The sequence below is a fragment of the Hyaena hyaena genome, unplaced genomic scaffold (assembly GCF_003009895.1).
Source record: "Hyaena hyaena isolate Hyena2069 unplaced genomic scaffold, ASM300989v1 scaffold_1167, whole genome shotgun sequence".
Classification (NCBI taxonomy): domain Eukaryota; kingdom Metazoa; phylum Chordata; class Mammalia; order Carnivora; family Hyaenidae; genus Hyaena; species Hyaena hyaena.
The window spans coordinates 237,226-260,470 of record NW_024081799.1 but is presented as its reverse complement, the minus strand read 5'-3'; the positions used below and the strand labels follow the sequence as shown (position 1 = coordinate 260,470).

At 42.0% G+C, this 23,245-nt stretch overlaps 2 protein-coding genes, 1 long non-coding RNA gene and 1 other non-coding gene across 6 annotated transcripts in view; 1 reads left to right on the top strand and 3 right to left on the bottom strand.

Moving 5' to 3' along the window:
- The window catches only part of AP2B1 (adaptor related protein complex 2 subunit beta 1), a 128,421-nt gene extending 124,783 nt beyond the window's left edge, over nt 1–3,638 (bottom strand). For both annotated transcript variants that reach the window (XM_039222627.1, XM_039222628.1), the window contains exon 1: nt 3,530–3,638. The gene's annotated coding sequence lies outside the window, so the exon portion shown is untranslated. The remainder of the gene's footprint in view (nt 1–3,529) is intronic.
- Nucleotides 3,639–9,351: 5,713 nt separating this feature from the next.
- Nucleotides 9,352–13,243, top strand: PEX12 (peroxisomal biogenesis factor 12). The gene is made up of 3 exons (XM_039222638.1): nt 9,352–10,102; nt 10,381–10,934; nt 11,725–13,243. Exons 1-3 carry the CDS (start codon nt 9,977–9,979, stop codon nt 12,122–12,124), a joined length of 1,080 nt encoding a protein of 359 aa, XP_039078569.1. The 5' UTR covers nt 9,352–9,976; the 3' UTR covers nt 12,125–13,243.
- A 508-nt stretch (nt 13,244–13,751) lies between these two features.
- Nucleotides 13,752–16,310, bottom strand: LOC120224389. Of its 2 annotated transcripts, XR_005526555.1 has the most exons (4): nt 16,227–16,310; nt 15,031–15,106; nt 14,023–14,161; nt 13,752–13,868 (listed from the first exon to the last, which is right to left on the bottom strand). It is a non-coding gene; the product is annotated as an uncharacterized LOC120224389 (long non-coding RNA). The 2 variants fall into 2 exon arrangements; XR_005526554.1 differs by lacking the exon at nt 15,031–15,106.
- LOC120224396 lies at nt 13,993–14,089 on the bottom strand. Its single transcript, XR_005526556.1, has one exon. It is a non-coding gene; the product is annotated as a Z30 small nucleolar RNA (small nucleolar RNA).
- Nucleotides 16,311–23,245: the final 6,935 nt, after the last annotated feature.

Genomic DNA, 23,245 nt, shown 5'->3' with positions numbered 1-23,245 from the left:
CTCTTACCCATACTGGCAGAGAAATATTGTATTAAGTCAGTTCGTGCCTTAAGCCTAAAGAAAACTCCAAGAAAAATGAAAACAGTCTAAGCAAAAACAAGTGGAAAGAGTTGGTAGCTGCACAACACTGGGAATATACATGTCACTATTCACTTTAAAATGGTTGATTCTGTTTTGTGAATTACACTTCAAAAAATTACATATGTATTTTTTATAGGAGATAATCACATGCCGGAGATGAACATAAGCAGATCCTCCAAAATACAAGATGGTGAAAAATGTAGCCTACATTAGAAGCCCAAGAAAAAGAATCCAAGATAGAGCTGAAAAAAATAGGAGAAAAAAATCAAATATTCGCTGAAGAGCCTCAAAAACCAAGCTCCTCCGGGGGGAGGAGGGGGGAGACACTTCTACCTCTCCACCAGATCAAACTAGACAAGTCACTGCCTGTTCTGAGGACCTGCAGTTTGGCCTAGGCATATTGCTAAACGAAGCTGCCACAGGGAAAACACACCACCCATTCTCACTTGACCTAGCCTGGAGTGTAGTGTCACTGCATTTCAAGAAAGCTTCCCTGCACAGGATTATATATCTGGATTTAACATAACCTAGTTTCTACCAAATATAGGTTGTGAAAGACCCTTCTCTTCTATTCCTCCCTCCCTACAGTCCCCCTAAAGAAATAAGGCCAGGAAAAAATTAATAGGGTCTCAATTTCAAATGGCTCTCCAGGAAATGGCAGCTAACTTAGGCTTGGTGAGGACACTAACCCCCTTCTTTTCACACGAAGTTAGGCTTTACAGTTTGGTGCTCACAGCAAAAAAAAACTGGCAGGAGTTAACCCAATTTAGAGCAGAAAAGCCATTCAGCCATTTTTTATTACAAGTGTGAAAGGTGCTGAGATTTTTCAATATCTCAATAATCAGAAATTTCAATGCAAATAGTGTATTCCATTATTATTTAGCTCATAAGAAACTACAAGACATCTAATTACAATGGACACACGCTGTGATTTCTATTTAAATATGTCAGACTACCAGGGACACCTGGGTGGCTCAGTCAGTTGAGCGTCCTACCTCGGCTCAGGTCATGATCTCAAGGTTTGTGAGTCCTGTATCGGACTTGCTGTGACCGTGAAGGCCACTTCGGATCCTCTGCCCCCTCTCTCTCTGCCCCTCCCCCCTCTGTCTCTCAAAAATAAACATTAAAAAAAAAGTCAGACTATAAAATAATGTGTTGGGGCGCCTGGGTGGCTCAGTCGGTTAAGTGTCCGACTTCGGCTCGGGTCATGATCTCACGGTTAGTGGATTCGAGCCCCGCGTCGTACTCTGTGCTGACAGCTAGCTCAGAGCCTGAAGCCTGTTTCAGACTGTGTCTCCCTCTCTCTGACCCTCCCCTGCTCATGCTGTCTCTCTCTCAGAAATAAATAAAACATTAAAAAAATAAATAAAATAAAAATAAAATAGTATGTTGAATGGTATACAGTAAAAAAGGATTTCAAAAGGTTTACATCCAATTCTTTTTATTTTTTTAAAGATTTTATTTTTTTAAGTAATCTCTACACCCCAGCATGGGGCAAGAGCAGCATGCTCTACTGATGGAGCCTGCAAGGCAACCCTTTACATCCAATTCTTAACTGAAATACCATTAACTCTGGAAAAAAAATTTTTTTAATTTAAATTAAACATTAAATAAATTTAAATAAATAAATGTTTATTTATTATTGAAAGAGACAGCATGAACATGGGAGGGGCAGAGAGAGGAGGAGACACAATTCCAAGCAGATTCCAGGCTCTGAGCTGTTAGCACAGAGCCGGACATGGAGCTCAAACTCACAAACTAAAGTTGGGCACTTAACCAACTGAGCCACCCAGGCGCCCCTAGAAAATTTAAACCTAGAAGTAAAAAGGAAGAAAGGAGAATGATCGTATCTAATTCACTCCTTGTTCAGGTTGGGACAAATCTGTGCGTAAAATGTAATATTTTAAAATATGGATAGTGGGGTGCCAGGGTGGCTCAGTAGGTTAAGCGTCTGACTTGATTTCTGCTCAGGTCATGATCTCACGGTTTGTAAGTTTGAGCCCCACATCAGGCTCCGCCAGTGTGGAGCCTGCTTGGGAATCGCTCGCTCTCCCTTCCTCTCTCTGTCTCAAAATAAACTTAAAAAAAAACTTAAAAAAAATACAAAAATAAAATATAATACAGATGTTTGAGGAATTAAAAAAGATGGAAGAACTGGGCTTTCTTGAGTCTCTTAACTCACAGAATGTTAGCTTTGTGTTAATTACACCACCCAGCTTTCAGAGAGGCTGTTTGCAGAACACACTATCCTTTAGCTTCCCTGGGAGTTTAAACTGTTAAGATACCTGCAAACAGTTCTCACCTTACCACTACGCTTAGTCATCATTGGAATGTGTTAAACGTTTTCTTGTACAGCTACATCTCCTTCATCTGCTGCTTTCTATTATTATTTTGTAAGTATACCCCGAGGCTAAGCAATACAGGCATACCAGGAAGGTAATTAATCACTTACATTGTTCCTCATTAAGACCACCTTCTTGGTCATCCTGCCTTTTCCAAACTTACTGTGCTTTTACTTCTTTTAAACCACAGTGATTAACCGTTTCTGACATTAAAAACACACTTCTTTTAAAATCAGTTTAATGAAGCATCAACACTCAGCTTCATAATGAAACAGCCAGGTTGAGTTCACGAACCACCGCCCCCCATTGAAGACTGCTCCGAAAACAAACAGCATGAATAAATTCTTTGCATTCAAAGAATATGTAAATAACAGGCTATTCCAGTTTTTGTGGGGTTTTTTTTTTTGTTCTTGTTTTTGTTTTTTGTTTTTTACCTATGGCTTAATCTACAGCCTTTCTCAAACCAGATCATTCCTGCTAAGCCCAGAAAGAAAAAATTCGGGGCTAAGATTTACCCCTACTTGCTTCCCCCACTCTCAACATCGGTTCTGAACGTTTCTCTTCCCTTCCCCCAAGTGTCAGGAATTCCTCTTCTGCCCCAGGTGGTCAAGATTCTAGGGATATGTTCCTCCATTACGACGTGGGAGAGAGGTGTCCCTTATCCTCAAATTACGGGAGTCGGGCGACGTTTGCCCATCAATGGACAAACCTGTGGTGGAATCCCTTTCCCCTTCTGCTAAGCTGGACATGTCCCAGCCTTGGAGTGAACGACGCCAAGCGGGGAAGAAGGAAGGTTCTCCCCTTTGGCCTTCGGCCTCTACCGGCCACACTCCTGGCCTCTGGACCTAACCCCCGGACTTCAGACATATCTTGCCTCAGGTGCCCCAACTCCCAGCTGCCACACCCTAGAATTCCCTCGCCCCGCCAGAGCGTGGAGTCCCTTTCTCCAACCCTCTTCCTCACAACGGTCACACCCGACGGCTCACTTCATCTTCAACGGTCAAGCTCCTAGGATTTCCTCTTCCCCCCAACACCCTACAACTCAACCTGGGGTCTCCCCCCATCAATGACCGACACACCCCGAAGTTAAGCCGCCTTGAACTCACCAGAGGCAAGGGCGGGGGTGGCGGCAGCAGCCAGAGAGCACGGCCCGAGTGGTGGTGTAATGGTTTCCTGCACGTCACGACTCTTTCTCCAGGTCTAAGCCACTGCGCAAAACCCGCTTTGCCAGGGACAAAGATGGTGGACAGGAAACTCTGACGTCAGAGAACCTCGCCGCGTACCGTCATCCCCGCGCGCGGGAGAGCCAGAACGACGGCGAGCTCTGTCGCCTTGGAGACGGACGGGCTTTCCTCAGAAACTGGAGACTGGACTCAAGAGGAAGTTCCGTGGCTATACGGAGGGATATATTAAACACGCTGTCGTTCTCTGGCACAGGAACTCTCGCCAGAGAGTTCGCACAGGAGTTCTCTAAAAACTCACATAGAATGGGGGAAATATCCTGTTGGAAAACAGGTTGAGATGGTAGCGGATCTGAATTCAAACCCCTGCCTTGAATATGACTGGGAATGTTCCTTAGCGTCTCCTTGACTTTAATCTTGTCTGTGAAATGAAGCCAATAATATATCTCTCACTGGCTTGGGAAATTTCAATGGATTTAAGTAGGTAGAACACCTGGCTTGTAATAGGAGTGCTTATACAATAGTAAGTTACTTTTGGAAACCGAGACCTAGAAATCTCTGTATCTGTTCCTTAATTTTTCTGTGAACCTAAAGCTGCTTTAAAAATAGCAAGGCTAATTTTTTTTTTTTTTTAATGTGGGAGTGAGAGTGCCTGGGGAAGTTGCTGAGGAAACCAAAATGCAAAGGAGACTGCGAAGGAGAGAAGGAGAAGGAAAAGCTGGTGGCTTATAACGTTTAAGGATGTTTTTAGAGTTCTATGAAAGTAGGAATCAAATCAATCAGTTCACTCTTCTATCTCCGAGACCTAGCCGTGCCTCTCCAAAATTTGTGGAATGCGTAAATGTATGAATGGAGGAGGAAGGACTGAAAAGTGTCCAAGGATTTAGCAATGTAAAGGTCTTTGATCTTGCTGGGACTGTCAGTAGAGATATGAAGGCAAAAGCCATGATTCAGAAGTTTGAGGATGATGGGAGGTGAGGAAATGAAAACAGTGACAAATAACTCCATAAGAAAATATGGCTGAAAAGAGAAGATATATAGGATATTTGAAAGAGAGAATAGTGAGGATTTTTTAAGTTCTATATTGATACATTTTCTTTACGCTATTTTTTAACAATACCAAGAGTTCAATTACCTTTCCTACCCATAAGACTCCAAAATCTCTTATCTCTACCCTTTACCTATTCCCAGCTTTTCACCACCAAATTGCCAACCACACTGAAAGAGAATTCTAGATTTATGGCCCACCCAAATTAAGCAAGTCATGGGATGAGGGGTGTTGAAAACCCAGTTCCAGTTACAACCCCCAGCAATCAGAGGTGGATTCGTAACAAAGGTGCCACCAGAAAAATCTTAAAGACTTTGATTCATATCCCTTTTCTATTCAAAACCATTCAATAGTTCCTTCATGCCTAATATGGCCAAAATCTATCCTTCCCTTAGTTCCCCAAATCTCTATGCTCTTTAGTTTTCTCATCTATAAAATGGGGAAATAGTAATACCCAAGCATAATATTGTTATATGAAGGGAAGTAATATATGTAAAGTATATGGCTGCACATACTACGTGTGGTGTTTGCTACAAGTGTGATCATCTCAATAAATTACACTAAATTGCTCAAGCCAGAAACCTGGGGATTCATCCCTGATTTCTCTCTCCTTTAACTGTCACATCCAATCCCTCTCCAAGTTGTCAATCTACCTTCAAAACAAATCTTTAATTCATCGGATCCCCTCTATTCCACCCCATTAATCCAAGTCACCATCACCTCTTGCCTGAACTACTAGAAACCTCAAACTTTCCTCCCATTATTAATACAGCAGCCAGGTGGTTTTTTTTATTTATAAGTTTACTTATTTTTGAGAGAGAGTACAAGCAGAGGAGGGACAGAAAAGAGGGAGACAGAATCTGAAGCAGACTTCGGGCTCTGAGCTGTCAGCACAGAGTCCAACACAGGGCTCGAACTCACAAACTGTGAGAGCATGACTTGAGCCCAAGTTGGATACTTAACCGACTGGGGTTTTTATTTATTTATTTTATTTTTTGAAGTATAACAAACATTTTTTTTAAAGTGCACACATCGTAAATGTAAAGCTCAGATGAATTTTCACAAAGTAAACATAACCACATAACCATTACAGGATCATCAGACAAACCTCATCATGATTCTAGTATATAAATTCTTCCCTGAATTCCCAATGCATTTGAACTAAAATCCAGTCTCTTTCTCATGGCCAGAGTCCTCGCATGGTTTGGCCCCTTACCTCTCTCACATCATAGTATGCCTTTCAGTTACTCTTCATTTCCTCTTTTGCTAGCTATTGCAGCCTTCAAATTTGCTAAGCTCTTTCCCATCCTGGGGCCTTCACAAACACTGCTCCTTCTACAAGATTCTTCCCATCCCACCCACCCCCACCAACTCCTCATGTGGCTAGCTCATAATTCAGGTCTTGGTTTAATTGTAATCTCCTCAGAAAGGCACTCTGTTTACCCAGTCTAAAAGGTTCTGCACTCCCAGCCCACACTGCCACACCATCCCAGCCCTCTCATTCTATTTACAAATTGTATCTTAATTTACTTGTTTATTATTTGCTTCCCCAATTAGACTGTAAATTCTATGAGGGCAGATACAATTTCTGTTTTTATTACTACTTCATATCCAGCACCCAACATAGTACCTGACACATATAAGTTACTTAATATTGGGCATCTGGGTGGCTCAGTCGGTTAAGCGTCTAAATCTTGATTTTGGCTTAGGTCAGGACCTCATTGTTTGTGAGTTCGAGCTCCGCATCAGGCTCTGTGTGGACAGTGCATGGAGTCTGCTTGTTATTGTCTCCCTCTTTCTGCCGCTCCCTGCTTGCTCTCTCTATCTCTCTCAAAATACAAATAAACTTTACAGAGTGCTAGGTGGCTCAGTCGGTTAAGCAGCTGACTTGGCTCAAGTCATGATTTCATGGTCTGAGTTCAAGCCCTGCATTGGGCTCTGTGCTGACAGCTCAGAAGCTGGAGCCTGCTTTTGACTCTGTGTCTCCCTCTCTCTTTGTCCCTCTCCCACTCATGCTGTCTCTCTCAAAAATAAGTGAACATTCAAAAAACACAAATAGACTTTTAAAAAATGTTACACGATATTTATTAGATAAATTATTGTCCACAGGCAAGGTACTAAAGCTAGCATTTGAGACCTTCCATAATCCATCTAAACCTATTTTCAACATACTCTCTACTATTCCTTTCTGAGCCTCTACAGTTAAAACAAACAATTTGTTCCTATCCCCTCCATGCTGCCTCTTAGCCTCAAAAGCTCTATCACCACTACTATGACTTGCCCCAAACATACTCATCTTTTGAGGTCCACCTAATTCACAAAACTTTCTCCGTGGACATCTGTTATGATATGAGGTACAGAATGTACCAGGTTACATCATTGTTTTAAAGAGCAACTGGCAAAGGGAAGCAGATATAAAATACGAGGTTAGAAATAACGTTTTTGCCTTTGGTTATGTAGGTCAAAAAGGGTGTTCTATTTAAGGTGATTTGTAGTGCTGTATTTCTCCCAGCTGATAATTATCTCTCTCTAAACTCACATTTTAACCTATCTGATGGCTCTGAATACCTCTTTACATAAGTGCACTTTTTACGTGTCTTATCTATTAGTACATTATAAACCTGAGGATGGGATTTATGACAAGGTGGTTATTTGTTGGCTGTAATAGTTGACATTAGCTACTTTTGACTGTCTTTTCCTTGTGCAGTTTCAATTTACTTTTGGGGTGTTTTCAAGGACCGTTAATCAAAATGTGGAGAGGACATCTGAACTAAGGTAGGGCAATAGAATTTGAATCCTAAGTACAGTGACAGAAATTTCTTGAAGTTCATTCATTTTAATAATGCTGTCTGGATGCGACTTGACTAATTCTTGCTAGAGACATGCAATAGGACTGTAGTTCTGTTCTTTTACAGCTGGCTTTCCTCATTTCAACTACTCTATATATATCCTATATATATATATATATATATATATGTGTGTGTGTGTGTGTGTATATATATATATATATACACATACATATATTTTTTTTAGTTTAAATATTGGCCTGTTTCTTTGGCTTGTAACCAAAGAACCCTAAAATTGATACAAATGTTTAACCAATTTCCCACTTGTAGTAGATGCTGTCTCAACTTTGTCCTTTCATTGTTTAATTAAGAAAAGCCTTGGGGCGCCTGGGTGGCTCAGTCAGCTAAGCATCCCACTTCTGCTCAGGTCATGATCTCACCGCTAGTGGGTTCGAGCCCTGCGTAGGCCTCTGTGCTGACAGCTCAGAGCCCAGAGAGTGCTTTGGATTCTGTGTGTCTCTCTCTCTGCCCCTCCCCCAACTTGCAGTCTATCTCTCTCTCAAAAATGAATAAATGTTAAAAAAAAAAAAATCCTGCATATGGGGTGCCCGGGTGGTGCGGTCAGTTAGGCATCTGACTCTTGATTTTGGCTCAAGATACGATCTCATGGTTCATGAGATCGAGCCCTGCTTCAGGATCTTTGCTGGCAGTGTGGAGCTTGTTTGGGATTCTCTCTCTCCCTCTCTTTCTCTCAAAATAAATAAACTTTAAAAAGAAAAGAAAAAAGAGAAGCCTGCATACAAGGGCTACCATTGTTAGAGGCTAGTTAAGGGCTAGTATGTGTCAGGTACTTTTATATAGAGACATTCTCTCTAGTCCTTAGAATTCTGTAAGGTAAAAAAATCTTCTATAAATGTGATTTTCACTGGCAGTTTATTTGGTAGAGTATAAAACACCCTTTAGAACTATAATTAAGATTAACTTGCAAGATTTTATTGAAACAATTAAACCCAAATCTTGTTTTTGAAGATTCTCATTATCCAAACCAATTATCTTTATACCACAAGGTACTCACAGGCAGTGAATACCTTCTATCCATTTAGCACAGAAGTGGGGAGGAGTTGGAGAAAGAGGAATGATTAAACGTGCATAAGCAACTCAAAGTAGGCAAAGTTCCATATGATGTAAAAGCACTTTGCTAACTGCAAGTTACATTAATTTTAGTATGCAGTGAAAAGTACCATCTTTCAAGCGTCCCCAATTCATTCTAGGTAGAACTCATCAGGATCCCTGTCTTAGCACTGAATTCATATCGCTGTGACACATCCGACTGTATAGGAGAGTGGTAACCATTTTCATCAAGTGTGGCAAGTGCCTAGTTATGCTTAAACGTAACTCCACCTAGAAGACAGTTAATCTACCGGCTAGAAAGTAATCTTTCCAAGTTCTGAGGAACAGCAGGAACCTTTCTCATTCTAATCATCTTTTTAAAATCAGCTGCAATAAAGCTAAATGCTTCTATCTACAGCTGCCAAATCCCTCCCCAGAGGGCCGACCATAAATTAACCACCACGCCCGGCGCGCTGAGAGAGAACTTCCGTGTGTCCACAGTCCCTTTCGTCCCCTCAACCCTAACTAAATCGCCAAAGGGAATACGGGCCTCAGCAACAGGCCCGAACTCGTGGTTCTGGGTACCAGACGTCGGCGAGGCGCCCCAAACATCTTGCCAAAAAGACCTCTGCAGAGAGATTAAAAGGTGTGGCTTTCCACCGAGGATACGATGCAAAACCAGCTAAGGAAAGTAAAACCAACGAGCGGACAATTCCACTCCAAGACAGACCCCAAGACTCTTTCATTCCGGCGGAAGCGGAAGTCCCGGTGGAGTCATAGAGTTTGCTAGTTCCGGTTTCCGGGCCACGTTCGGAGCTAGAGTGCCGCCCGTCCGCCAGCCGTCCGGGTCCCCAGCGCTTCTATTTCCCGGTGCGGCTTCTGTCATAAAGCAGGGGCCTCTCTACAAACGTGTAGTCGTGGGTCCTTCGCGCCTCGCCGGGAGTCAGCGAAAAAGGACGGGCCCTGGCGGGGGTACTTCGCAGCCGACGTCTCTAGCCAGTCCTTGCGTACCGAGTCCGCACTGGCACCTCTAATCCCTCAGAGCTAGCTGGCTCTTGAGCATTCACGAATTAGAGTCCCTGATTCGCAGCCTCCAGGACTGCAGCTCCAGAAGATAGCACTCCTTCGCCCATGCCTGTCCCCATAGGCACGCTCTGCCCTGTGAGGTGCGGCATTTGACAAGTCACCCCTACCTCACACACCACTTCTACCCACGTTTACCTTAACTTCGTTGTTAACCTCCTTAATTTGAGACCCCTCCCCTCTGCCTCCAGAAGAGGTCTTTTTCCCCCCACTTACGTAAAAGGAGTTTTGGGTCTCTTGAAGAAAGATTACCTCTAAGACTGAGCACCCATTCGATAACTAAAACGAGTTCATGCTTACTAAAGAGTTTGTGGGCAAAGTGAAACCCAGTGCACACCGGAAACTATGGCTGAGCACGGGGCTCACATCACAACTGCTTCTGTGGTGGATGACCAGCCCTCCATCTTTGAGGTGGTAGCACAGGAGAGTTTAATGACAGCAGTGAGACCTGCTCTTCAGCATGTGGTCAAGGTAAGGTGTTAATTCTCTATAAGATTTTAGGGACTGGGTAAAAACCAAACCAATAATTATAATTCATATCCTATGATTTAACGGTTACTGAGCCCATGTTATGTGTAGAGCCTTGTACTGAATAACCCAGCACTTGAGGGAGGATAGGGCAGATCCCAAAAGGAGTGCTTGTTTAAGCCTAAAGTATAGAATTTAGAAGAAAAAAGGGAAATGTGAATACGATGCACAGTAATTATGAAACAGAATGGATTTCATTTTATTAATTTACTTTGCTTTAGGTTCTTGCAGAGTCAAATCCTGCCCACTATGGCTTCTTTTGGAGGTGGTTTGATGAAATCTTCACTCTGCTCGATCTTCTGCTCCAGCAGCATTATCTGTCTAAAACCAGTGCCTCATTCTCTGAAAATTTTTATGGCTTAAAGCGCATTGTAACGGAAGACACACAGAAGCTTCAGAGGTTGGCCTGTGCTGGTCTCCCAAAGCAGCAGCTTTGGAAGTCAGTTATGTTCCTGGTTCTTCTTCCCTACCTGAAAGTGAAGCTGGAGAAGCTGGTTTCTAGCCTGAGAGAAGAGGATGAATATTCTATCCATCCCCCTTCTTCCCGCTGGAAACAGTTTTATAGAGCCTTCCTGGCAGCCTATCCATTTGTTAACATGGCATGGGAAGGCTGGTTTTTTGTACAACAACTTCGGTACATCCTGGGAAAGGCTCAGCATCACTCACCACTGCTGAGGCTGGCTGGTGTTCGGTTAGGTCGGCTTACATTCCAGGATATACAAGCCCTGGAGCACAGACCAGCTGAAGCCAGCATGATGCAGCAACCAGCCAGGAGGTACGGCTTTAACATTTTCCAAAATCTTTCATTAATAAATTCTAAAATCTTAACCTATTTTTATTAAATTCACCTTTTTTGGTTCACTTTGAGGTATGTCCGTAAAACAAGAGTGGCCATCCTGGTAAACTGCCTCATCATACTACCTACATTTTTGTGTACGTCCTGTGCTATGTGTATCGATTTATGTACGTTATCTCATTCCTCATCACATCCCAATGAAGTAAATTCATTATCCCGTTTAACAGCTGAGGAAACTGAGCCCTACTAGGGAAGTACCTTGCCAAGGCCGCATGGCTAGAAGGTGGCAGAACTGAGATTCAAGTCAGATCATCAGTTCTCAAGACTGCTCTTAACCACAATGCTATACTGCTTCTAGTTAGTGTTTGTGGTGTTCTACAAGTTCAAATATATATTCCTCAATATTGCCAAGTTATTTTCTGTTAAGTGAGTCATATCTTTTTCTGGATATGCTATCCTACACACACACACACACCCCTATGTAATCAATGTCTCACTAATTTCTTTCTTAAAATACAAAAATAAAGAAGATCCTAGTCATTAAATTCAAAGTTTAGCTCCTATAATCCCAAAAGACTGCAGGTCAGAAAAAAGAAGTCACTTAGAATAGATACTAAAGGAGACAGTGCCATTCTAGCAACTACTCAATCCCCAAACTGATCAGTGATTCTGATGAAGAGTGTAAGAACTATAATTATAGTAGTCATTCTGGGGTCATACCTAAATAAGCAGTTTCTCCTTTTGCCTCCTTGTTCTGTTCTCCCACCAGTGTTGGGGAGAAGATAAAGTCAGTTCTGAAGAAAGCTGCAGGAGGTGCTGCCTTATCCCTCTCTACTGGCCTTTCTGTGGGAGTATTCTTTCTGCAGTTCCTCGAGTGGTGGTACTCATCTGAAAATCAAGAAACCATCAAATCGCTGACTGCCCTACCTACTCCGCCACCACCTGTACACCTAGACTACAATTCTGATTCTCCCCTTTTACCCAAAATGAAGACTGTGTGCCCACTGTGTCGTAAAACCCGAGTGAATGATACTGTTCTCGCCACCTCTGGCTATGTGTTTTGTTATCGCTGTGTGTTTAATTATGTAAGGAGTCACCAAGCTTGTCCCATAACAGGTTATCCAACAGAAGTACAACATCTAATTAAACTGTACTCCCCTGAGAACTGAAATGAATTAGCATTTTATCTCACAACAAAATTATTGCACTATAAGGCAACAGGACTGACTTTCAGCACAGTACCTAGCATTGTTTGATACTTCTCATCCGACATTCATAATTATATGGACTTTAAACAGAGTTGACCCCTGAACATGTGTTCACTGGCCTCCCGTATATAACATGACTCCCCCAAAACTTAACTACTAATAGCTTACTGTTGACCAGAAGCCTTACCAATAGTTAATTAACACACATTTTGTATGTTAGATGTATTATATACTGTATTCTTGCAGTAAAGTAAGATAGGGAAAATATTAAGATCTTAAAATACCTTTATAGTTCTGTAAGAAATTCATACATAAGTAGACCCACACAGTTCAAATTTGTGTTGTTCAAGGGTCAAGTGTATATGAATTTCTTTAAAAAGCTGTATCCATTGATCTTAACCTTTTAACTTACTCTCTAGACTCCTACTTGGAGTTTACCAAGCTGATTAGAATAAGAGAATCAGGACTGACAGGAGACATGAAGATCAATGTACAGGAAGTGGATTAAAGGGGATAGTTAGTACAGAAGCTTTTCCTTAAAGAACAAGAGGTATAGAAGCTCTCGGGAAAAAACCAAGTTAGACCTTATAAAGTGGGTAGTGAATAGGTAGCAGCCCTTTTCGTGAGAAAAGAAAAGTATTTATCTGCCTAAGCAGAGATTTTATCAGTTTGCAAACAATGTGAAACATAGACCTGGTCTTTATAGGCATACTTAGAAACACTTTAGAAAAACAAAGCGCCTTCCATATACTGTGATCCTCTTGTTAAGTAACATCTGCTATAGTTTATCAACTTTTAAATAAGATTCCTTTATGAGCCATACGATCTTTTCTTGGGAAACTGGTTAAAGAAAAGTAGGGGTTGAGGGTATATTGTTGTATGAAGATTTCAGTGTAAAAGCAAATCAGTAATTAAGAGATGAAATAAAATACTGATCTAACTATGTGCAAAAGAATCTTTTAATAAGCTCTTTCTTCTTGCTGCTAAGAGTTTGCTAAACAGGCACAAATTATTCTGGACATTACTAAGTTTCTGTGAAATGCTGAAGCAAATTTTAAGAATAAATGTTTTTGGCAAAGAGCTGTTCCAAGTTGTCATGTTTATGTGGAAACTTAAAAATTACTTGAGGTGTGTAAAGTAAATTTTTCATTCAGACCACCTTTGACTTTGAGGTATTTTTGTACTAACATCTTGCTTTTTTTTTTTCCTAACCTAATACTTGGAGAAAAAAAAATCCACTATCCAACAGCAAGAATTCAGCTTTGTGTGAAATACCCTGTATTAGAAATACTATAGAAACACTTATGTGTAGTAAAATTCACACCATTGGATTGTCAGGTTGGTGAAAATATATAGGTAGAGGAAGGATGAAAATAATTTAAGTGCTTTTGCTAACATAAGTGTTTTCCAATATTTTCACTCATTTAGCAATTCAAAGCACATTCTCTGATAGCACAAGGTTGATAAAATTAAATTCTGAAATGGAATAACCTATATTAATACTTTTCTGTACCATAAGAAGATATTTGTAAGATATTTGTAAAATTTCTTGTTAGATCACAAGGTTTTACCAAAAAAAACACTGTAGTTAATTAAACAAACATTTTTAATATCATAAGAAGTCAATAAGGAAACTGAGCCAGATTCAGGATTGAAATAATGTAATCCTCCATGAAGGTATCAAAGCCAGATTTTTCACCTCAACCTAAGAAGGAAAACAGGAAAGTATCAGCAATTCAAAATAATATCAAAGAAACATTCTTATACATAATAAAATCAGTATGGAAATAGATTAGAACATACCAATGTGGAAAAACCACAACCAAAATCAGCTCAGAGAGAAGATTAAGGGATCATACCCTGGTCAAGGCCAACATTGAAGCAGTGGCAATACCAGGTCAGACTATACTTCACTCATCATTGCATCATTTCATTTCACATCCTTCTATACCTAAGAGCAGCCCGATACTCTCCACATCCAAGAAAACTTAGGTTAACCTATGAAAAAAATAAAGGTTTCTTTATAGATAAGTTTCAACCATTGAATAAAATATTCAATAAAATATTTTATTTTCCACTATGCTTTAAGCAACACTGCTATACAAAAATGCAAATGAGAACAAGTTTTGGCTTGGAGAAACATTTTTGCTTTTGAAATACAGGAGAGTTGAGAAGCATTTACGATTCAAAAAAATTTTTTTAATGTTTATTTATTTTGAGAGAGAGAGAGAGAGAGAGAGAGAATCCCAAGCAGGCTCCGTGCAGGGCCCAACGCAGGGTTCTATCCCACCAACCGTGAGATCATGACCGGAGCCAAAATCAAAAGCTGGACGCTTAACCAACTGAGTCACCCAGGTGCCCCCAAAAACTTTTTTTTAATGAGTCCAAGCACTAGGCATGATAAAATTTCAGCGATGTCTCTGAAGGGACTTATAATGCTAAAGCAAAAGCTTTAGAAAAGATTTTCTACTAAATTCCACTATGAAGTAAACTCCAGCTCATTTAATATACAGTTTGATTTACAATTCTGCTGCCAACAAAGAGAAAAAGTATAGTCATAAAATTTTTATACTGGAATCTTCTATCTTAAGAGTCCGAGACCCAGAGAGGCTATGTTTTGCCAAAGGTCCACAGCAAATTAACTAACAGTAGAACTGGAAAGAGAACAGGGGTCTGATTATCAGATTTACATTTTTCCACTACCAGCTAAATATGAGGTTTAATTTCATTTTTCTCCAGGCCATGGGCAAGATAAAAGAAGCAATGCAAAGTGTAAATAATTCAAAACCTGAATAATCAATTTCTGAATAAGAAAGCTGACGCATTTCATTTATTCTAAATGACACCTTCTGGTGGGATGTTGTTACATGGAAAAGTACTTGGATCACAATGTCACCCTCCGCAGCCTTTCAGCATGGTGGTGTTAGTACCTAAGCAACAATTCTGGAGACAGCACATGCTTCTTTAGCCATCTATAACTATCAATAGATTGATACTCCTTAATTATAAATTGACAGCTGTTGGTCTGTGTTGACCATTCAGCAACTAAACTCCATTTTTAAAAAAAATGGGAAAAAAATGGAAGGGGAGGGAAGGGACTAACAAAGTGCCAGTTTTACAGGGGCTACGCTTGAGCCTTTAGCTCATCTTCCTCTACAGGTGAAGCACACATTAAAAATGAGGAAAACAGAGGCTAAAGAGAACTTAATTAACTTTGTCTAAAAGCATGAAACTTGTGAGCAGAGCCCCAAGTGTGCTCCCGCCACATTGCTTCCTCAGTACACTTTGCTCCGTCTGGAGTGCCTCCCCCACCCCTTTCAATCTGGAGAACGCCTAATTATAGTAACCTTACTCAAAGGTCACCTTCTCTAAGTGGTCTCTAACTCAGTCATCCGCTCTTCTCACGCCACAGCACGCATCACATGCTACTTATTTAGCCATGCACATACTCCCCCTTCTCATCTCTGCCATCAGCCCCACGACACGGAGTTCCTAAAGAACCAGGGCAGTATTTTACTGCCCTTTGCACCCACTGCACTCAGAAGGGTATTTGGTACATAGGAAGAGTCTCAATAAATGAACGTTTAATTCAGTCACTGGGCGCCCCTCCCTCCTAAACCTTAAACTCCTAGATTATAAAAGCATCAACACAATTTATAAATCCAACTTACCTCCAATACCGCACGTAGGTAAAGATCATAGGTGAACCATCTCTAAGCCCTCCCTCCCCTAGCTTCTACCTCACGGCGATCTCCACCGCGCTGCGCAGGGCAACCAGTGCTTCCATACAACGGACCCTCAACAAAATAATAAAGTCCAAACCCCACCCACTTCAGGAAAGACTGAGAGGGGCCGTCCTTGCAGGGAAATACGAGTAAGGCCGAAGCCAGGGCTCAAACCAAAGACCCAGGCAGGAGTCGCAGCCCGCTCTCCGAACCCCTCGGGCTCCCACGCCGTTTCGGGAGGTTTGCTCCGGCCTGCGGAGACTGATGGCAGCGACCCCTCGGCATCTCGGCTCCCGGCGACATTCAGTCCGGCTCCCCGTTTCCCCCTTGCCACTTACCCCTCGCCTAGCCTCGCTGCCGCTCAGGAGACCCCAGTTCAGGAGCCCCCGCCGGACAACCAATCCTCCGGCAGCCATCGGGTCACGTGGGTCACAGCCTTCGTCGGGAGGCTGCGAGGAGCAGCCAATCGGAGGGCGAGGGGACCTTCAGGCGTGGAGCGGGACGGAAGGCGGAAGCGTCTTTCCTGTTGCCTGGTGTGGTGTCTCCATGTTCAGTCTAGTGCGTTTTCGGCCTCTGAGTGATTCCTGCCTGCCCCTCAACTTCCTGCCCTTGGACTTTGGGACGTCTTTTGCCGGTTGCAGGTCCTTTGCTTCATAACTGGGGAGGGCATTTGAAAGAGTTGTGCCCCGGGTTTCTGAGAAGAATTATTGATTCAGATAGTGATCTAATAGGATTTATTGCGCTTGGCCGAGTCCCGCGGGAGGGCTGGGGTGGAAAGAGGAATGTGTCCCTTTCTGTCCTGTGAACTCTTTGGCTGGTCGGGCTCTTCGACGCTTCCTAGATAAGCTTTCCACAAGAAAAGTGCAGCTGAGTATCAAAAGAAATGCGCAGGAGAACAGGAAGGACTTCCTGGAAGAGGTGGCATTTCATCTGATTTTGGAAAAGGTGGATAGATTTTGAAAATTAGGAGATTCTGGGAGAAGGAATAATTTGACGCCCGAATTAGATGAGAATGCATGGGGGAACTTAGAAATGTAGGTAGAGTCGATAGAGTGTAGTGTTTTTCAAAATTCGGTGAGTTAGGAAACACTGCAGGAAATTTAGTATGTATGTCCTCTAGCATCAAAGACCACAAAACCCCAAAAAAGCCTGGAGCACAACCCAACTATCTAATCAGAAATTCTAGGGTTGGATCCCAGGCAGTTGTATTATTGAAAGGTGCCTCAGGAATGATTCTGATTCATACCAGAGTCTGAGGACCACTCTTAGTGTTAAAGAAAGGAGGTGGTAAAAAATTTGAAAGACAAATAGAGACTTCCTCAAGGATGGTGGCTTACTGGTTGTGTAGATTTCCCTGGAGAAAGTGGGAGACTTCAAGATTTCAGGTGGGAGTAATTTGTTGATCAGAGCTGTACTTTTGAAAACTATGTATGCAAATATGTTTTTTAAATAGATCAAAGGAAGGCGAAGTGAAAGAAAGGGAAACTATAGCAAGTGATTGAAATGGCATAGGTGACAGCTGAGAAAGAGACTAAATTAGGATTGTAGAAGTGGAAATTGAGAGGTGGCATATGGAAAGCAGCATGAGGAATGTGATGAGTGTTGGATAGGGATGGGTAGAAGGTGTCAGCCTAAAAAAGGAAAACAGACAAGTGCAAAAAAGTAAAAAAGATGAGCTTATTTAGGAATAGCAGAGGAGTTGCAGCTTAAGATTGCAAACTTTAGCAAACTACATTGAATCCCTTGAGAGTTTGGGATAGCCTGTATTTTTGGGTAGGGAACTAAGGAGGAGAGAGCCCAGTTTAGAGTCTGTTTAAATAAAAAACAAAGGGAGTCCAGCTTTGAAAAGTCACCAAGCAAACAAAACCAGTCCGGGCATACAAACAAAGCTCAATTCAGCTTACTTTGCAAGACCAGCCTGACCTGGTTTATTTCTTGTTTGTGCCTCTGGGAACCCAACCATAAGCAAAACTTACTAAGGTTGATGTGAGGTAACCCCTGACCAACTCACTATCATTTAAGAAAATTCTAGGGGTACCTGGGTGGCTCAAACTGTTAAGGGTCTAACTCTTGAGTTGGGCTCAAGTTGTGATCTCATGATCTTGTGAGATTGAGCCCAGTGTGGGGCTGAGCATAAGGCCTGCTTGGGATTCTCTACCTCCCTCTCCCTCTGCTCCTCCCCTGTTTGCTTATGCACTCTCTCAAAAATATATCCAGTATTAGTTTTCTGTAGATCAGGCATTTATGGGAGATGATTCTCTCTGTCTTTGTATTTTCCTGAGGGCCTATGTGTGAGATTTCGTCATTTTAATTCCTCAGGTTCCATTTAATTAATTAATGTGTATATATTTCTGAGAGAGAGAGAGAGAGCAGGGGAGGAGTAGAGGGAGGGAGACAGAGACTCTGGAGTGGCCTCCATAGCAGACTCCATGCTGACAGCAGAAAGCCAGATGTGGGGCATTCTCACGAATTGTGAGATCATGACCTGAGCCAAAGTCAGACACTTAACCGACTGAGCCACCCAGGTGCCCCCCTCTCTTTCCATTTTAGATTGAAATTCTTTCACAAAGGACATGAAGAAATAAAGAGAAGAATGGAGAAAAATGGAGTGTCTTCTGTATCAGACCTATTAAGGATTTCCGTTGTACTTTTGGGGCAGAGGATGTTAGTGAAGATAATGGGTCTTTGCATGTGCCATTCTTTCTACCTGGTTCCCTCTTCCTTCTCCATCTCTCCCTCTTAACCTGATGCCGCCATCGTCATCATCGTCTTCTTCTTCTTTTTAATGTTTATTTATTTATTTTGAGAGACAGAATGCATGAGCAGGGGAGGGGCAGAACGAGATGGGGAGAGAGAATCCCAAGCAGGTCTCTCACTGTGATCACAGAGCCCAGCCCGGGACTCAATCCCACAAACTGTGAGATCATGACCTGAGCCAAAATCAAGAGTTGGACACTCAACTGATTGAGCTACACAGGTGCCCCTCAACCTGGTGCATTCTTACTTGCAGGTTGCGGCTCGCGTACCATCTCATTTATGAAATTTTATACTCACAAGTATAGTTATTGTCACTCCTCAGAACACCAGTGTGATGCTAGCTTATAATGGTCATAGATGTGGACTATATTTGCAAACTGTTATAACAGTCGAATGAGCACACAGAGAATGCATAGCAGGTAAAGTGCTCAACTGATGTTATTATATATGTTAAATTGCAATGAACTAATACATGTTTTTCCTCTCTAGATTGTGAGCAGGACATGTGTCTTATTCTGGCTAACAGTAAGGCTGCATGGCAGAATGATAGTAAATGAGTTTTGCAATAGACCGGGGTTCAAGTCCCAGCTCTGTTACTTACTGGTGTGTAGCCTTGAGCTTATGTCCCTGAATTCAGTTTCTTCATTTATAAGATGGTGAAATTAATGCACATCTTACAAGTTGTTATAAGGATAATTTGAGACAATCAAAGTTGCATATCTGGCCCAAAGAAGGCAGTCACTAAATAGCAATTTTTCTTGTGACATGTAGCCCCAGACTACATTCCATTTTCACAAGAATTGTACAGAGAAGGCACTATTATTATCTCCAGTTTACACGGAAGGAATCTGAGGCTTAGATTAGCATAACCAAGGTCTCAAAGCTAGAGCAAGGATTTCAACATCTTAGGTACTCAAAAAAAAAAAAAAAAAAAAGCTGATTGAATGAGAGAATGAAGGAAAGTTAGGAGACTTACCCAGGGTCAGTCAGTAGTGACGGAGAGCCAGCACTGTTGCTGTCGGTCACTATGCTGTCCATAGTCTTCAAACCATCTCTATGAATGAACTGAGTAGATAACTGAATGCTGGTATTTGTCAGTTTGTGTCTAGTGAGAACAAAGGTTGTGCCCTAATTACCTCTGTTGATAAATTGAAGTACTTAGTGAATAAACACATCTTAAATAAATTGGAGGCTCTAGTGTTTTTTTTTTTTTAATGTTTATTTTTGAGAGACAGAGAGAGCAGGAGAGGGACAGAGAGATGGAGACACAGAATCTGAGGCAGGCCCCAGGCTCTGAGTTGTCAGCACAGAGCCCGACGCAGGGCTCAAACTCATGAACTGTGAGATCATGACCTGAGCTGAAATCGATGCTTAACTGACTGAGCCACTCAGGAGCCCCTGGAGGCTCTAGGGTTTAGTCAGTTGTCAACAGCACAGCCAGATCACTTTCCCAAGAACTAAGAAAAAGCACTGTCCAAGCTACTGATTTCAAGTTATTTTGTATCATGGACTTTTGCTTTGAGCTATCAGATTCTGGATGTGAGATTCCCCTCTGGCCTGATAACTTAACCATTCATATCCAGGGGGCTTAACTAAGACAATTTGAAAAGGGAAGAGAAACTCTGCTCATAGCTCACATTGTCCCTCTTTCTCCAGAATGGGTTCCCCATAGTTTATTGAAGAAGAAGAAGAGGGAAATAATCCTGTTCCTCATTTTCCTGCCCAAATAGTGTTCCTCCTGTTGACTGGGAAGAAAAAGGGAGCTGTTTAGGTAGATTTCTGATTTTGAAGACTCCAAAGAAATCAGAAATCCCAAACGTCAAAGGCAGCGGAAGGAGTAGGAGCATTTGTAGTAGTAGGCAGACCTGGCTTTGAATCCCCACTCTTCCACTTACTGATCATGTAATCTCAGTGTCCATATAGCTGTACCACATTCCCAGCTTGGTCCTTTGGACCCCAAAGCGCTTGTCCAATAAATGATGGTCATTTCTATTTAAATGTAAGTAATATCAAAAGGATTTCAGTGTGAGAGCAAGGCTGAGAGTTAAAGGTGGGTGACAGAACTAAAACACTGAATTTAGAGGGGAAGTGAATGAAAAAGGGATAACTTTGAAGCCCAGAGCAGGCCTTTGGAGTTTATTATGTTGCTGTGCTGATGGGGACATCATAGCATCTGTTCTGCCTCCTATCCTGGAAACTCGATTCAGCCAAACATGTACAAAGGGTAATGCCACCAAAGCAGAACTTGGTAGGAACAGTGACTTCAGTTAATTTAAAAAACTAAGGGTGTCCAGGGGCGCCTGGGTGGCTTAGTCGGTTAAGCGTCCGACTTTCGCTTAGGTCATGATCTCGCGGTTCGTGGGTTCGAGCCCCGCGTCGGGCTCTGTGCTGACTGCCAGCTCAGAGCCTGGAGCCTGTTTCAGTCTGTGACTCCCTCTCTCTCTCTGACCCTCCCCTGCTCACGCTGTCTCTCTCTCTCCTAGAAATAAAAAAAAAAAAAAAAAAAAAAACTAAGGGTGTCCAGAAACTTACTTGAGAATGTCATGTCACGATAAACAAATTGAAACAGAAACGCAGAGTTGTTTGGTGGTTTGATTTCGAGGGAGAGAAGTAAGTAAAACCGTGGTTTGTGAGCATATTTCGTTCCAGAAACATGCTTGTAATCCAAAGCACTTGTATATCAAAGCGAATTTCCCCATAAGAAATAATGGTAATTCCAATGATTCATTCCACAACCCAAAAATATTCATATAAAAATGATTACAATACTGTAATATAACACAAAAAATAAAGACAATACAAAATATAAAGAAAACTAAATTAACCTACACTTACCTTTGAAAACCTTCGTGGCTGGTGTGAGGGAGACAAGAGAGAGGAGGGTTATTGTGCAGGACGACTTTCACTATCACTAATGGAGTCACTGCTATCTATGGGCTCAATGGAATCTTTTTCTTTCATGCAACTTTAACAAGGAACCTATCCAGTGACACTTGCTTTTGCCTGCTGTTGAGGATTTTATGGAAATGTGACATTGCATTGTCGTTAAACTGATTCATCGCTTGCACTGCTACAGCCTTATTTGGGTGGTGCTTTTCTACAAAACTTTGCAGTTTTCCACATTTTGCACATCTCCCTAAGCTCATTTGAAGTGAAGGCTTCATCCACCTTTTTCCTCCTCCTTCTCTGCAGACAAGATGCAAACCTAGATTTCTTATAAAATCTTGCAACTTTGGCCGTGGGCCATCTCATACCTCATTTGTATTTTTCAGTGATTTGCTTCCACTGTAATCATCTTCTTACTGCCTTTCTTTTCAACCTTTTTCTGCATGGGGCCATTGTAATATGCTCACATGGATGTTGACTACAGTACAGTATTAATAAACTCTTGTCATATGCTGTATTGTATGTATGTAACTGGCAATAAGGCAGCAAAGGAAAGGGTCTCTATCTGCAGGCAACCTGATCTAGAATGAAGCAAAGCATTCCTAAGCCTACTCTTGTATGGAAAAGCAAACGGCTATCTGTAAGTGCTTTGAAGTGACAAAAAATACATTAGTGCCAGTTGTGGCACCTTCCAGTACTCTGAAAAAATCACCGATTTCTGCCAAACAGTGTGGCCTAAGACTGAACATCAGAACATGGGAGACAGTCACCCATAATCCCACAGAGAGAGAGAGACAGAGAGAGAGGGAGAGAAAAGAACCATTGGCTTGTTGTGATCCTGTGATGTTAAGCATCACGTACTACGTCATATTGCAAGACATTGCTCATTTACCAAGTTAACATTGATTAATCGAAATGTTTACTTGTCTTGCGGAACACTCACAGAACAAGTTACTCCCAATCCAAGGTTTTACTATGTATTAGTTTCCTGTGACTGCTTAACAAATTACTGCAAACTTGGTTGCTTAAAACAAGAGAAATTGATTCTCGCACAGCCAGGAGTTTGACATCAGTTTCACTGGGCAGGAATCAAGGTGCTGGCAGGGCTGTGTTCCCAGAGGCTCCAGGGGAGGATCCATTTTGTACCTTGGCTTCCGGTGGCTGCTGGCATTCCTTCTCTTGTGGCCACATTGCTCCACTCGCCTCTATAGTCACATTCCCTCCTCTTTTGTGTGTATCAAGTCCCACTCTGCCACTATCTTAGAATACTGGACTGAATGTAGGGCCCACCCAAATAATCGAGGATTAATCTCATCTCAAGATCCTTTCTTAATCACATCTGCAAAGACTCCTTTTCTTTAAAAGTTAACACTCACGGGGCGCCTGGGTGGCTTAGTCGGTTAAGCGTCCGACTTTCGCTTGGGTCATGATCTCGCGGTTCGTGTGTTCGAGCCCCGCGTCGGGCTCTGTGCTGGCTGCCAGCTCAGAGCCTGGAGCCTGTTTCAGAGTCTGCGTTTCCCTCTCTCTCTCTTACCCTCCCCTGCTCACGCTCTCTCTCTCTCTCTCTCTCTCTCTCTCTCCCCCTCTCTCCTAGAAATAAATAAAAATATAAAAAAAAAAAGTTAACACTCACAGGTTCATAATAGTAATCATCAATGGCCATTATTCAGCCTACTATAAGAAACTCCCTCCAGTTTAACTGTGGTAGGGTCCC

Bases quoted from the DNA above. Each gene is read 5' to 3' on its own strand.
- PEX12 (XM_039222638.1), top strand. From the start codon at position 9,977: ATGGCTGAGCACGGGGCTCACATCACAACTGCTTCTGTGGTGGATGAC. The intron at 10,103-10,380 runs GTAAGGTGTTAA...ACTTTGCTTTAG, and splicing joins CTCTTCAGCATGTGGTCAAG to GTTCTTGCAGAGTCAAATCC. The intron at 10,935-11,724 runs GTACGGCTTTAA...TTCTCCCACCAG, and splicing joins ATGCAGCAACCAGCCAGGAG to TGTTGGGGAGAAGATAAAGT.